Source organism: Aphidius gifuensis, linkage group LG1, assembly GCF_014905175.1.
Source record: "Aphidius gifuensis isolate YNYX2018 linkage group LG1, ASM1490517v1, whole genome shotgun sequence".
NCBI lineage: Eukaryota > Metazoa > Arthropoda > Insecta > Hymenoptera > Braconidae > Aphidius > Aphidius gifuensis.
The window spans coordinates 2,849,361-2,865,943 of NC_057788.1; the positions used below are offsets into that span (position 1 = coordinate 2,849,361).

The 16,583-nt window shown below is 23.0% G+C and overlaps 1 protein-coding gene across 1 annotated transcript in view; it reads right to left on the minus strand.

Moving 5' to 3' along the window:
* The window catches only part of LOC122860941 (irregular chiasm C-roughest protein), a 38,937-nt gene extending 36,602 nt beyond the window's left edge, over nucleotides 1-2,335 (minus strand). Inside the window, exon 1 of the mRNA XM_044165023.1 lies at nucleotides 134-2,335. Within this exon, the coding sequence (XP_044020958.1) occupies nucleotides 134-204 (71 nt within the window). The 5' untranslated portion in view covers nucleotides 205-2,335. The remainder of the gene's footprint in view (nucleotides 1-133) is intronic.
* Between the last annotated feature and the right edge of the window lie 14,248 nt (nucleotides 2,336-16,583).

Consider the following 16,583-nt stretch of genomic DNA (forward strand, 5'->3'; position numbering starts at 1 on the left):
TTATTAAAATTTTAATGAAAAAAAAAAAATTGTTTAAATTATAATTATTAAAATAAATATAATTCAAGTTTAGCCATAATAAAAAAAAAGTGAATAAAAAGATTAAAAGATTAATTAGTATAATGTAACTCACCGGCATCCAATTAACAAAGATACAAATCGCATTATTATGTCCATTGAAGATTCTCCAAATATAGGTGGCATTGCGTTAACTTGAATTATTTAATTTGATAAAATAATCAGCACAATTCACAAATAATATTTATACACTTTACTCGTATTATCATTTTTTTTTGTTTTTTAAATTTAAGCACTTTATCTTATAATAAATACTGTATGATATTTTATGTCATTTTATATATAGACGTTTTAAGATCGAATACACATGAACAATTCACTTGGGTATAGAATTTTTCATTTATTTATCTATTTTTTTTCGTTGCGTTAGAGTTTAAGCGTCAGCAAAGAGACAGAATATTGCAAGTGGATGAAAAATATATACTGTCACGTTGTTCGTCAATAGTATAACACCACAACGGGCCAAGAAAAAGGTCAGAATAAGACAGAGTAAAAAAAAAAATATATATAATATTTTTTTATTTTTTTTTTTTCTGTAACGATCGAGGGTAAATTCACCCTCGTGCCGGGAGCATTATCCGACAACCACCATCCCCGCACTGTACATACGACTACGATACTTGTCTGACTCAGCAATCCAACTGTGGATAATAACACAGCCCCATCGAGTCATCAAGCTCAATTCTCATTGGATACACCTGATATTATTTCCTTCTTTTTTTTTTTTTATTCAAAATAAACAATATCCATTGGTCAGTGTATTGTGTATATTAACAAATAATTTTCAAACAAAACAACAATATTACACACACTCACTTGGTAAATGAAAAAAAAAGCTCACAAATAAACTCACAAAAAAACTAGTAGTATAGGTCTTTATTTATCAGACCGAGATGAATATCTATGATAATTTATTAATCCAATGTAATAATAATTTAATTAAAATATACACATATTATCAGGCATCATATATTCCACTGTTGTGCACATAATAGATTCTTTTGTCATACTGGCATTATACCACGTGGATATCAATAATTTTTAACAACAAACACACAACAATAAATACTTCACAATGAAATTTCATCAATTTAATTATTCATTTTTTTCTCTTTTTTTTCCTTGTCAATTGTTTTTAACTTTTAAATATTTTTAATAGGATTTTCATAACAAAAAAAACATTTTAATAATTATTTAAAGCACAAGTGACAAATTTTTTTATTAAAACTATTTAAAAGATTACTGTCAAGTTCACTATATGTATTCTCGATAACCACACATTTATTATCCATATATGTCAAAAATAAAAAGAAAAAAAATAAAAAAATTGTTAAATAAATAATATCAAAAATAATAAAATAAATAAATAAGTTTTATTACAAGTGCACAATTAACCGGCATAAATTTACGGCTCGAAAATAAAGAAAAAAAAAAAACAACTTAATTTTTTTTTCTTTTTTAAATTTTTTTCAAAATAACACAATATTGTAACCGTTGTGTTTGACTGTCCGTACAGAACTGGCGCTACTCCAGCAAGCGTTTACGATTTTCCCCCTCTCTGTATTCACGCTCAACGGTCAATCGTATATATCCCCGCTCTCTTCCAGCATCACTATCGCATCACATGTATATAGACATCTCTTTTGCCCCTTTGCCGCATTTACGCGTTCACCACTACTATCCTGGGATACAAATCCGGGGTGAACCGTGAACTACCACACGCGAGTACAACATATATACACACGATATCACGCATAAGACTATTCGGAGCACGACGCACGCTCGTATAATATTGTATGATATAAAAGGGTCGTGAAGAGAGAAGCAGAGGGCAGAAAGAGGGAATAGGGTCGCGTGGCAGTTGTGGCGTGCTGGAGGTAATACCGCGACACAGTATTGTGGAGCAAAGACTGTAGTGGGGCGTGGTGGAGGAGCTCTGATAAAACTGGTAGGAGTTTTTTTTTTTCCAAAGGGGGGTCAGGAGAAATAGAGCAAGACAGAAGCAGAGCAGTAGCGTTAATGTCTGCGCCAATTGTACGGCAATGAAAAAAGATGGACAAAGAGAAAGAGACACCAGCAGCGAAAGCAGCAGCAGCAACAACAGCAGCAGTACCGGCGGCAGCGGCATCATCACCGATCCAAGGGGTGACAACGCAGGCGCAACAGCAGCCACATTGGACTCAAACGACTATATGCGAGAGAAGAAACTTACTATCGAGATGAAGATAATAAAACAGGAAAAATAAATAAAAAAAATTTGAGAGGAAAAATCGTTTGCAGAGACCGCGCTAGTATAAAGAGATATCTCATTATATTATATATCTGTATAGTGATGATTATTTACAAGCTATAATGTCTCATTTTTTTATATCACATTTTAATAGACATATTATTATTTGTTTATTTTTATTTTTTAAATATAGAATTTTTTTTATTATTTTTTTGACAATTTTAAATTTTTTATACAGTATTTTCTTTTTTTTTTTTCCATCATTTTTTTTTCACGTTATTTTGTTGTTCGTTTTTTTTTTTTTTTTTGTTGTATTTGAAAAATATTAATAGAATTATATACTGCAGATTGGTTGATTTTATTTATTTATTTATTTTATTTTTTATTGAAAAATTTTGTCACGTATAAATGGAAATATTGAGTGGAAAAAAAAAATTGTATTTTCATGCAGGTTTATTTATGGAAATTGCAGATGAATTTTTAGTTTTTTATTTATTAAATTATATTTTTTTATTATTAAGTTAGGATTTTAGAGCTTTTTTTTTTTTTTTTTTTTGTCGTTATATTTGTATTATGAATAATGCGGGTTTTATTTTTCTTTATTTCGAAATTGATATTTCGTATGAATAAATTTATATATAGATATTCACAAAAAGTACATTAAAATGGTCGGATGATTATGTAAAAAATATAATATACATAATATTACTCATCTGATATAGCGAGCTCTTTTTGTTTTAACAAAGCTTTGTGAATCAATTTGAAAATGCATCTTACAGGTGAAAATATTTGTTGAAGATGAATATGCATATGGTACTTGAGAGGATAACTATTTTCCTAATATCATTATTGTATTCTTGTTGTCAAGTCTCATACATTACTCTACTCAATATCATTTCTCAAATGATGAAATTGAATCAATTTAAAAGTTTAAACATTATAATATTATCTGCATGTTTCAAGTGCTAAATGACAGTTGACAAATATAAAAAGAAAAGTGTCATCAAAACTATGAAAATGTTATTTTATATATTCTTAAAAAAAAAAAATAAAATTTCTTGAAATACAGTCGATGCATACGGTATTTGTCTTGGGAATATATCTCAAATAAGATGATGGTAAAATAGCTATAGCAAATAAATAGAAAAATAGAGCAAAAGACACATAAAAAGATAAATATATATATATATGTAAAATAGGAAAAAAAAAAGGTGGGCAATGTGCCAAAGATAGAAAAGATGCACGAATAGGTCTTTTCGTTTCTGCAAGGCATCCTAAACGTAAATTGAATTGAATTCTGAATCCCAGCTGGATAAATCTGTGATGTTTATGGGTCATACTCCGTTTTGTCCATTAAATATAATTCTCAAGAATTTTCAATACTCAAAAATAATTGGATGATAAATTTATTCATCGATTAGTACATGATTATAATGATTTCTTATTTTATCAATTTTTTTTCTTCTATTATTTTAATCAAAGTCTTTATTTACTTTCTAAATTTATTTAATTTTTATATTTAGATATTAATTAGATATTAATAATGAGCATTATGTTTTATTTTGTCTGCTTTTTCCTTTTGTTTTTCATTTCATTATCAGTAAGTAGTAAATTAACACTGGTACTTACGAATAGATGAGAACTGAGGACAAGTATATAAGTAGTCATAGTATAAAATATAATTGGCTAAAATTTTTTTTTTTTATATTTTTTTATTCATTCTTAGTCTGCACAACTTTGCCATGGTTTCGCATTTTTTTTTTCTTTGTATTATCTTACTTTTGATGTCTCATTTTACTTGAAAATATCTTATCTTATACTTACTGTCTTATTTTAAATTCATTATTGTAATTATTATAAGCATTCATTTTTTAATTTGAAAAGAAATATTATTATTATTATTATTAATTTATAAATGTATCAAAGAAAAAAATAAAAGATTGTAAATGTCATTTTTTTTGTAGTGTAAAACTTTATATATATTGTAAAGTCAAAAATTAGTTTTGATTTGAAAAAAAAGATTGACTTGACATTTCATCTCAAATCAATATTTAAGTATAAAAACTTAGAAATGTCAATGGTAAAATTTAAAACTTTGACATGTGTTACAAAATGAATCAATAATCTCAGATAAATAAAATTGACGTTGATTTTTTCTTTAGAATGTTTAGATTCGTTTAGCTTCGAAAAAATTGTCAATCATTGTTACCTTTCTATCTGAACAAGTAAATGCCATGAACAGTATTAAATTATTTATATAAATAAAAAAATTATCGTAATTCACATAATTTATTTGAAAAAATAATAGCCTGGGTAATAATGAAATTCCATTTATTAAAAACTGAAATAAAATATGATAATAAATAAATTAAATAAAAATAAATTAAATAAAACTGATAATTTAAAGTACTCATTGTATAAAATGTACAAGTGTATTAAAAATTAAAAAAACATATGTATTATTTATAAAATTCAGTTGATCATGTAAAAATAATTAATGTATGATTAAATTGAATGCTTTCAGCACTTAAATACACGGTGATATTCCGATAATAGATCAAAACGTTAGTTGAAGAGGGACACCTAATTGGCATTAAACTCAAAGTAATGAGGTGGTTATATACCTTTGTATTTAACTGCACTATCGATAATTAGATTTTCTCAAAATAAAAAAAAATGCTTAATGATTAAATGTAGTGAAAATAATAATGTATATTTAATAACTGTTCGAAGAAAAATTATTTTTGATAAATAAATAATATCATGATGATTATTTTTAGCTTCAAAATAATATGGATTTCAAGAGAAGGTTATTTAGGAATTATTATATTCCGAGAAGTCGATAGGCTTTTTAAATTTTTAAAATATCAGACGAGAAATAAAATTACAATGTATATATATCCAATTAAATAAGTATAGGATGTTTTTATTTAAATCATTTTTAAATATTCAATTACAATTGTCCTACTTTTAATTTTTTTTTAAAATAAATATCATTAAATTAAAAAACAAATGAAGCATTGAAAAATACTGTAATTGCTTCAGTTGAAATTTTTTAAATGAAAATTGAAAAAAAAAAAAAAAAAAACAAAATGTGTATACATATTTAAACAAGATAAACTAATTTTCTTTTGTTTTTCCAAGCATTAATAGAACTGTCCAGCTTGTTTAATGCTATATTTTTTCCATTTGCATTCTAGATCCCAAACGTGTCATGAGTCGACATTAACCTGTATCTGACAGTTGAGTAAAATCATTTGCAGAAAAAAAATCTATAAAATAAAAACATAACCATGTGTATATATGTATTATGCTTCAATCAATATTTTATTTTTATTAATGATATATATTTTTTGTACGCATAACAATTAAATATCTAGTTAAATATTGAATAAAATAAATAAAAAAAATATAAAAATACTATGATTTTACTTTTTCTTCTTTTCTATTCTTGTAATAATTTTTTTTTTCTTCTTAAAAACTTTGAAAACAGCTGTGTCCGGAAATGTTTGTCAAAGTTTCATCGCAGAGGAAGTAAAGTCAAGCAAATCCGGCGGCGGAAGTGGGCCGCTTGAATTTAGACCCCAAAGTACAAGCTACTGTATTTTCAACGCAAAATACTTCTCTCCGTATATAACCATCCAGATTTAGCCACAAAATTCCCCATGGTCTTTCCATACAGAGTCTATAATATATATTTATCTACACCGGTATAACGTTATGTACATAAAAAAAGTTTACACATAAAATAATATATACATATCTATATATAAGACACTGAAATATGTTTGGATTGCTAAAGGCGCATGCACATGTCGTCAATTGAAAATAAGAAAAAAAAGAAACAAAATTCTATACTAGAATTTTAAAATATACGCATTAATTTGTTTAAATGTTACCTTAATATCGAAAAGGCCTAACAAATATTTTTTTAAAACTTCCGTTTTGTTAGTAAGAAAAAGGGTTGTGTGTCGTATGTATTTTTATTTTAAAAATAAATATTAGAATGTGATTAAAAATAAATAATTTCAATGAATGAACTCTGAGGAAAAAAGCTATTAAATATAGATCAATATCAGTAAAGTCATTGAAGACTAAAAAAATTTAATATATAATGATAATTTTAATTCTATTTTATTTTAAAATTTATAAAAAAATAAATCAATTATTAAAATAATTATAATGTGGTGAAAAACTATACTTAGTCTTAATTAAAAATTTAGATTTACAGATCGAAAAATAAATTTTATGACGAAAATTTTAAGGTTTTTTTTTATATATATTTAGCATAATAGCTTATTATTCTAGATTTGATTTTATGAAGGAAAAAAGAATTGAATGAAAAAAAATGAATGAGAACGATTAGCAATAAATATTTAAAAATCATTTGAGTATAAAAATATTCTTGATATGCATGTACAAAATATATATATAATTGTTCAATATATATTTTACATATGAAACACGTTTTTAATGATAAAAAAAAAAATGTTTAAATTGTCATTTTATTTTTGGAATGATATTTTAAAAACTTGAAAACGTCTAGCGTATAATTTTTTATTCAAATATAAATCTAAAAATATGGCATTAAATAATGAATTTTAATAAGTACTTTGAAAGAAAAATCATTAATATATTTATGGGAAAAATAAATCAAATGACAGTTATAGAAAATCGAAAATTGATAAATCATATTATTTGAAAAATTAATTAACTTGATTTTATAAATACAAAAAATAAATTTTATAATAAAAATTTATATTTAGTTGCATTAGTAACAAAAGGGTCAAATCACTATTTTTAAAAAATAATATTTTGTTAATAAAGAATTTTCTCGATTCAAATATTTTTAGTTAATAAAACAATGATGTCAATTTTTTCTGTCAATTTATTTCTGATTTTTAATTCAGACAATTTGTTAAAAATGGCTTAAACAATCTTCATGAATTTAGAGTAAAATCTACGTCTGCTATATTTTTTTTTTCCTTTATTTTTTCTTCTTTTTTTTCTTTTCTACTTTTAGAAAATACACCAACACATACTAACAAAAATAACATTGCACACATAAAATAAAAATTCCTCCCAACTATAGTATTTATGTCTGCGTCTACAGTTTGACCCTAGAATATTGTCGCCAACATCTTAACGTTATATGAACACAGTTGTCTCTGACTTTTACTCTTAAATAGTCAAGTTATTTTAGGAGCACCCTTTTTCGTCTGCACTGACTTCTGGATAAAATAAGATTTACAACAAAAAAATAAATATATATTTAAATAAAAAAATTTATATTCATACTATATTGCAATCTTTGTTAAATTCATAAGCTACAATATTTATAAAAATTCATTTTAATATAATAAAAAAAATTATAATTATATTAATTCAAAATATCGATAGAAAAAAAAAGAAAAAATTAATTTTTATTTCTAGATTATTCTTTCTAGTTTTTTAATTTAAAAAAAATTTTTTTTTTTTCTTTTTCAACTGAATTTCAATGAAATAAATTATTAATTTTTTTTTTTCCACATTGCTGTATGAAATATTTGTATTCAAAGTCTTTGTGTCAGTTGATGGCTGAAATAAAAACATATGTGCGATAAAAATGAGTAATGTTGAACTTGAAAGATTCTGAAAATAGCCTCATGTGCATATATATATATTGTATGTATTGCAATGTTGTCTGGCTTCTTTAAATTTTTATTTTTTCTCATTTCACATATATATATACATTTATATAGCTTTTGATTTTCTACTGTGGGGACTAAAAAATAAAAAAAACCAATCGAAAAAATTCCTTTGTTCAACAGTGGCACATCAAATATCGACAATTGTGTACTATGGTCTACATTGGTACACTGGCTGTCGACAAAATTTCTTATCACAAAGAAATATCCTCAATTGTTGTCATAAAAACAGTTCTTATACATTGTATACACTTGGATTTTCTGGAATTTTTTTCCTCTTTCAAATTGTTACTGTAAAAAAAATATTTATACGTCAATTCAGCTGGTATTTTTTATCCTTCATATTTTCAGAAAATTTTCAATTTAGAAAAAAAAAAATTACAAATTTATAGCAATTTTGAAATATATTTTTTTTTTTATTTTTCAATAATATATATTTTTATTTATATGATAAAATATGACCTAATTTTTTATATCGATTATTTCATGAATGAAATTTCGTGAATGATTTTCAAAATAAATTTATTTTTATTTATAAATATAAATATTTAATTTTGAAAATGAACTTTCAATATAATGATACTGTGATGGTTTCAAATACAAAAAAATACATTGACAGAATGAACAGGCGTTTCCGGTATCTTTAAAAACGCCCACAAATTCTATTCTCACGTTATCACTCGAAAAAAAAATATACAATGAATAAGTCAATTTCAATTTGAATATAGAAACAAAAAAAAAAGTCATCGAATAATAATTATTACAATAAATATATAAGTAAATAAAATTTAATTAAAATTATATTATAAAAACTTTTAAATAATATTTTTTATATGGATTATAGTTTAGTGAATATTCAAAACATCATTACATGATTTTCATGTATAAACACTTGAATTAAATTGTGTGAAGGATTTCACATTCGAGATTGGAGTACACGAAACAATGAGGAGGATACATACGTTTATTATATATATGTATATTAACCTCACAATTTCTCGTCGCATTTGCAATTAGTCTACCACCAATTTCATGCTATCTGAATTGGACAAATCAACTTAACTATATGCAACCATACCAAAAAAATAACATCGAAAAAAAAAATTCTTAAATTAATTTTTCCAGAAAGAAAAAAATATATTTACATAGAAAAAAAAATTCAAATAATATACACATTTTTGTCGTTACTAATATTATAAATTTTTTTATACATATTGAAAAGTGATGAATGTATTGAAAAAAATTAATTATTTATTAATTATTAATTAATTTATATGTGTATTTAATGCTAGCTCCAGATTGATAGAATTTGTTGTTGCGTGTGTTAATGATCGTGTTGTCTATTGTTAAAAAAAAAATATATAATATGAGATTATTTAACAATTTGTGCTTTATATGGATTCATTAGGTAATATATCATTATGAGAAAAGATAATATTCAGTTTCAGTTTGTACCGTGATAATCAATCATTCTCATATTATCAAAACTGTACTATTAATACTGATTTTTTTTTTTTTAATTTTATGATAATTATTATACAGCAAATACAAAAATTGTATTATTATTTTTTGTTTTTAGGTATTTATAAATTGATAATCTCAATGAAAATATTAAGAACTTCAAAAACAATTGTTTATTCAATAACAATTAGAATGTACTTATGTGAAACAACTCAGTTTATTTGACTAAAATTAAATTAACTTAGTCATAGTTACATATAACGATTTCAACTAACATTATTGTCAAAAAACTGATGTAATTTATTCGATAACAAGAATAGAATATTAAAAAAGTTAAAGAATAATACATAATTATATTCAAACGATAAGATGAATTTATATATTTTTAGAAACTACTAATTTATTTATTGCATAAAATTTATATTTGCGTAACATGTTAAAAATTGTACATAATTCGTGAAAAAGAAAAAAACAAATTTTGTTTATTTTTTTTTATTTTACCTGTAATGGTTTTGTATTCAGTACGCCGTTTTTATTATCATATTACTTTGACAGCTGTATTATATCCTCATTTTAATTCAACAAAAAATGAAAAGAAAAACAAATTTTACATGGTCTAATTTCATTTAATTCATGATAAATATTTTATAAAAATTATTTTCATAATTTCAAGTGGCTAGACGAATTTTTTCAATGAATTATTTAAAAAATTATTAGAGTTATTCAAAGTTGTCCTCAATGTTTGCATTGAATAGTAAATCCGTCTCCATCATCTTATTAAATACTAATATAATTACTTATTTTAGATTAATACATCTAAAAGTATAAAAAAAAATTACGATTAATATTATTAAAGACAACATAAATTGAATTATTTAAAAATAAAAGAAACTAATATAAATAATTAAAAAATTTAAAACTAATTCTGACCTAATATTTTTATATCACAATATATAAAAATATAAAAAAAATTATTATAAAATTCAAGTAGGAATATAATTATTATTATTTTATCAAATCTTTATTAAATATATTTTATTTCATTAGTGAAGCAATAAATTTATTTTTAAAAAAGTAGGTAAAAAGCAAGAATGACAAAATCATATAATTATTGTTATTAAATAGTAGCATAACAACGAACGTCTCGTTTTAAAAATAATCAAAATAATCATATATTTAAATTGTTAATAATACAACAAGTAATATTATGTTTTTAACATTATTTTATATATATTTTATTTTATAAATGATAAGGTAAGACGATCCGGTAGTATGCTCGTTAAGATATTAACGGTGAAATTTTAGATCAGTTATCCCGTTTTGGAGTCATTTGGATACCCAAAACAACGATCAAACTAGCTACGGTGTATAGAAAGAAGTTAATGAGTTTCTACAAACAAGATTTCTTCTCTCACATCAATATATTTTACGTCTTTTTTTATTTTTCATCAACTCCTACTTTTAAAAGATATAATTTTTTTTTATTTCTTCAGCTACAGCTATGTATAAGTTGTTTATAATTTTTTATAGATATATACATTTTCATTTCCTCTTTATTTCTGTAACACATTTGAAAACCTTATATAATAACTTAATAATACAAGCTATGTTTTAATGATTAGCTGTGTATTTATATTGTACGTTTGTGTTTATGCGGAGCTTTGGTATTTTGTTTAATGTAATTGTTATAAAATTTTTGTGTGTATGTATACGGTTACAAATATGTGGATGTGTTAAAAGGATAAACGAGGAAGGAAAAGGGATTTATCTTGAGGGCAAATAGCGTTCAAAAACTTTGCAGGCTACCGTCCGGCGTTGGGTGAGACATTTACAGTAGAACGATTTTGCCCTTACTGCGTTGGGGACATGCGGTACTGAATAAATATCCGGAGGTAATCGGAAGCTCAAGACCGTAGGGCGTTCTCTTTTATATCAATGTATATATATACACATACCATGTAATTTACTAGTATATATTTTAATGGAAAATTTATGTTGGTATTATGCGAATTTGGAATATTTCAAATTACATTGTTAACTCTGTATGGTTAATCTACACATGAACAAGTATATTTTTTTTTTCATTTTTCTAAGAACAAAATACCAGTTTATTGAAAATTTTCGGTACAATGAAATATTTGAAAATTTTCCGATTGAAATATTTGATATTGAATGTTCAAATAAATAGCTTTTTTACATATTTTTATATTTTTCGGGATAATTTTATATATTATTAAATTTATTATTATAAAGTTGAAATTTTTATTTAAAAAATTTATATTATATATTGTAAAATTTTCCACGTATCAAATTATTAAAAAATAATAATTATTATTAAAATATTTAAAATATAAAATTGAAAAGTTTGAATATTTATTAAAAAAAATTTATTGTTTAAAAATGAATGAATTTACACAAGTTTATTATTTTGAAATTTGAAATATTAAACAAAATAAATTTATACATTTTAGATATTAAAATATTTTTCAGGTATAAAAAACTACAAATATATAATCATCATTAAAACATCAAAAATATAAAATAAATATAAAAAAAAAAAGTTTTATGACATTATTATTATTTTTTTTTTTTCAAGATCACGAAGGTTTTTATGATGAAAAATAAAGACATCTGGAGGGCCAATAATAAACTTGATAAAAAAAAAAATATATGAGTTTTAAGGAAAAAAAACAAAAAATTAATCACGATTGCTTGTCCGAGACTTTTTTTGAATATATATATAAAATAACGATCAACATGTATACTACTACTATTAAGCTGTTTATTGTATTTTATAAAGACACACAATGTCAGTATAGCTATATAATTTTACTATTTCATTGCACTTTAATACGTAGTGTGTCCATGTACCATTGATTCGGTTAGAAAAGCGAAAATGACGTGACATCATTTACTGGAAAAAATAAAAAAAAAGAAAGTGACAGGATGAATGAAAAAAAGCGACAAGATAAAAATAAAAGCAAGTAGTATAAAAAAGTACAGAAAATAAGGGCCATGTCGAGTTGAAAAAAAATAAACTAAATAGAAAATAATAATAATAATAATAATAAAATAGAAAAAAAATAAAAATGAGTAGTGCTTGTTGCGAATGTGATAGTAAGTAAATTCAAAAAATAAATTTTACCTCAACCAATAAAGTAAAATGTTCTCTCACTGGTATGTACACAAGTTAAACAAACGAAAAACTAAAAAATCCGTATAGTCATTTTAAAAATGTTTTTTTTTTTTTTTTTTTTTTCATATTTATTTTTACAAAATTATTTTTCATCTTGTTTTGTCTTTATCACATATTTTGTATATTTTATTTTTGCGTTCAGGCTTTCAGACTTTTTATTTTTAAATATACATATACTGTATAAATTTTATTTTATTTTTTATATTCACATATAACAATGCTCCAGTGTGTATATAATAATAAAATTTTAACAGATTTGAAACAATTTTTTTTACATCTATTATTCCTATTAAATTTATCATTATGTTTTTTAAGTACACACATATAATAAGAGCATTATTAATAACAGTTAAATATTTAAATTTCAAGTTTGAAAAAAAATATAAAATTAAATTGACTATTTTTTTTTATGATTTAATTGATAATCTATAGTTTATTTTGAATTAATTTTCACTATTTTATGGAATAAATTAAAATGAAAAAATATTGAAAAAAAAATATATACTGAATGTTATAAATATAAAAAAAAATATTTAAAAATCAATGAGTGTACGTGATTTCTAGTGACATTTAAAATTATTATTATATTTTTATAAAATTTAAATGAAAGATTATCAATAAACTGTCAAATTCAGAAATTTTATTCGTTGGTAGTTTGACAATTTTTGCTATATCAGCTTGTAGAGCTTTTGCCATGTCATGTTATAAGTACAAAAAAAAAAAAAAAAAAAATAAAATAATAAATATCTTCAACAATCGATCGTTCTATATTTTTTATTATAAAAAATTTTATTTTTAAATAAATAACAACGTTATTATTAATTTTGAAAAAAAAAAGAACATGACACATGTATTTTGTGATAATTATATGTTCATGACTTATCACACATAATGAAATTGAAAAAAAAAATATATCAAAATATTATTTCTACTCTGATAAATTGTAACAGATAAATGATATTATGAAATCATCATGGATAAATGTTAAATAAATTAAATTTTCCTGATGAAATAACAGAATTAAATACACTGGAATTTATTATAAATTAATTATTTACTTTGTTTATGTTATTATGTATAAATAATTAACCACAGATGTATAAAATTTGAAATTTACAAACAAACGAAATTCAATTATTCCTCTTTATATTATTGGTATTTAAATTAATTATTGAATCATTGATTATCAGTTGAATATTTTATATAATAATAACAACTCAACCAATGTAAAATTATTTAAAATATGGCGTTAATATTTATTTATTAAACATACGATTTATTTATAGCGGAAAAATTAAATTAGATATGGAATTTCAAGCAGACTTTTACACAGTACTTGTCACCAGTATTTTCCATGTAATCTAATTTTATTTTCTTATTTTCTTTAAGTTACTTTTCTTGTTCTTTATTGTTGCCTTTTTTTTTTTTTTTTTTCATCTCTGATTTTACAATGTCTAGGAGTACAAAGCCGCAATCAGGGCTAGATTAAATTCAAAAAAGAAATAATCATAAATAAAGAAAATAAAACAGTATATATATGGGAAATATAATAACTAAAATGAACGGATGAACGGGATAAGACCTCAAGATTTTAAGTAACTCGACACGAGACAGCTGTGGTCTGTACATCTTGGCAGACGACAGCCGGTTCTCGCTCGTCTTTTTCAGGTCTCCCATCCCTTTTTTTTTTTTTTTTTCCTCGTTGATATTCTATTTATACAAATGTCTGCCGACTGAATTGCTTGACATGAGAAAAAAATAAAAAAAAAAAATGCCCTTAGATAAATGTAGCATAGTTTATACAGTCGTAAAATAGAAATCACGGGGTATTTGTCACCTCATTGGGAAAGTGATATATATGTATCTGATGAAAAATCAAGACAGTTATGTATATATATATTTTTTTTTTCTTTTTTTATCTTTTTGAAGGGTGTCGTCTATTTAAAAATTTTAAGTAAAAACAGATCATAAGTCAATATTGTAGATTCGTAGTTGACTAAATTGTATTTTTTATTTTTTTAAAAATAATATTTCATGTTAATATTATTTTTCTAAGAATTATAGGAAATTTATTGGTTCAATATTTTCAGATATAAATATGGTTTAACTATAAATTTTTGAGAGGTTTATTTTTTTTTATTTATTTATGAGATATAAATCAATTAATTTTTGTGAGAAAATTTTATCAAAAAATAAAAATACAGATTTGAATTTAATTTGTTTAAATTTATTTATTTATTTATTTATTTTTTTACTTTTTTCATGTAATTTAATTTATTTTATTTGTATAAAAGTAAAATTAATAATAATGAGTTGAATATTTATCGTTGAAATAATTTAATAATAAAAATTATTATTTTTTTTATAAATTATTTTATTATTTTATTAATTTTTAATTATTTATAAAAATAAAATTAAAAATTAAATTTTAGAATATTAATTTTCATTTAATTTCAATGAAAATTACAAACAAAACGAAAAAAAAAAACATTGAAATTTTAAAATATTCATAAAATTAATAAATTATTAATAAATATTTATGATATCTTATTACAGATGACAATATGCCAAAGTAGAAAAACCAAGTCCCACTTGGCCAAGTCACACATATACATATTTTCTCGTTCATATTTATATGTATCTGCATATATGGACACATAAATATGAGTTGAAAATACGATGCAGTTGAAAGCCTCACTGCAGCGTTATTCATACGAAAAAGCATAAAGCCTTTTAATAAATTTGCGGAAAAAAAAACGAGTGCACACGTAAAAAAAAAAATAAAATAAAAAATGGAAGTAGTAAAAGACCTTTGACTCGCATAGAGACCTCAAGACCAGTACCGTCACAACTAAAAGTTTTCTCAACTTTGTAAAAATGAAAAAAAAAAAAAGAAAAAACAAGACCACACGCTGGCAGTCTGACATTTTCACCTGTATTGATCGCTTGCATTGTTATTTAAATAAGGTATACATGCATTTATAAAACTTTCAATTAAATAAAATACTATATTAATGTTAAAAAATAAACAAAACTTGTAATAAAAATTTATTCCAATATTTGCATAATTTTCAATAATAAAACATGAAATAAATTTACGAAAAAAAAAATTAAATATATTTTTAATAAATAAATAATATACTGGCATATATTTTGAATTAAAAAATTGATAAAAATATTTATTTTAGAACAATAGAATTTTATTTATTTCATAAAATAGTACAGCCGAATGAAAAATAAAAAAACTTGTTGATTTTAATATTGATATGTATATATAGTATTTTACATTTGACTGGTTGATAATGGATAAATGTGTATTTTATAAAATGGATAACTGTATGGATATTTATTGTATATAGTTCGCATATATATGGAAAGTGATGAAAGCGAATAACATGAGCAAATTCTCATCGTAAATTTACGACACCCTCGGTGGTATTACGTTCATTTTGGATCTCATATTCTTGAATTTATTGTGTATAGAATAGTATAGACTATATACTATAGTTGTACACCCTTTACGGAAATTGGAACGTCGTATTGTATCGACACTTGATGTTTGTACAACTATAGATTATATATATATATGTATATGTAGTGTAGCACCATTGCTCAGTTCGTGCTTATCCGCATTAATCATTTCCAACATGTATATATATATATTCTATTCAAGTTTATCCTCATAGAAACATATCAAATTGTCTATTATTTTTGGATTTTGCACTGTGAATATAAACTCATCATACTTTTGAATTTGAAAGAAAAAAAAATTGAAAACAAACATGTAAAAATTCAATTCAATTATCGTGTTTTTTAAAGTGAAACTTCTTTAGAATAGGCAGTTAGAAAAAAAAAAAACAAAAGATAAAACAAAAGTAATTAATTATAAATTATTTTTTATTTTTTTTTTATTCATTTATTTATTTTGATA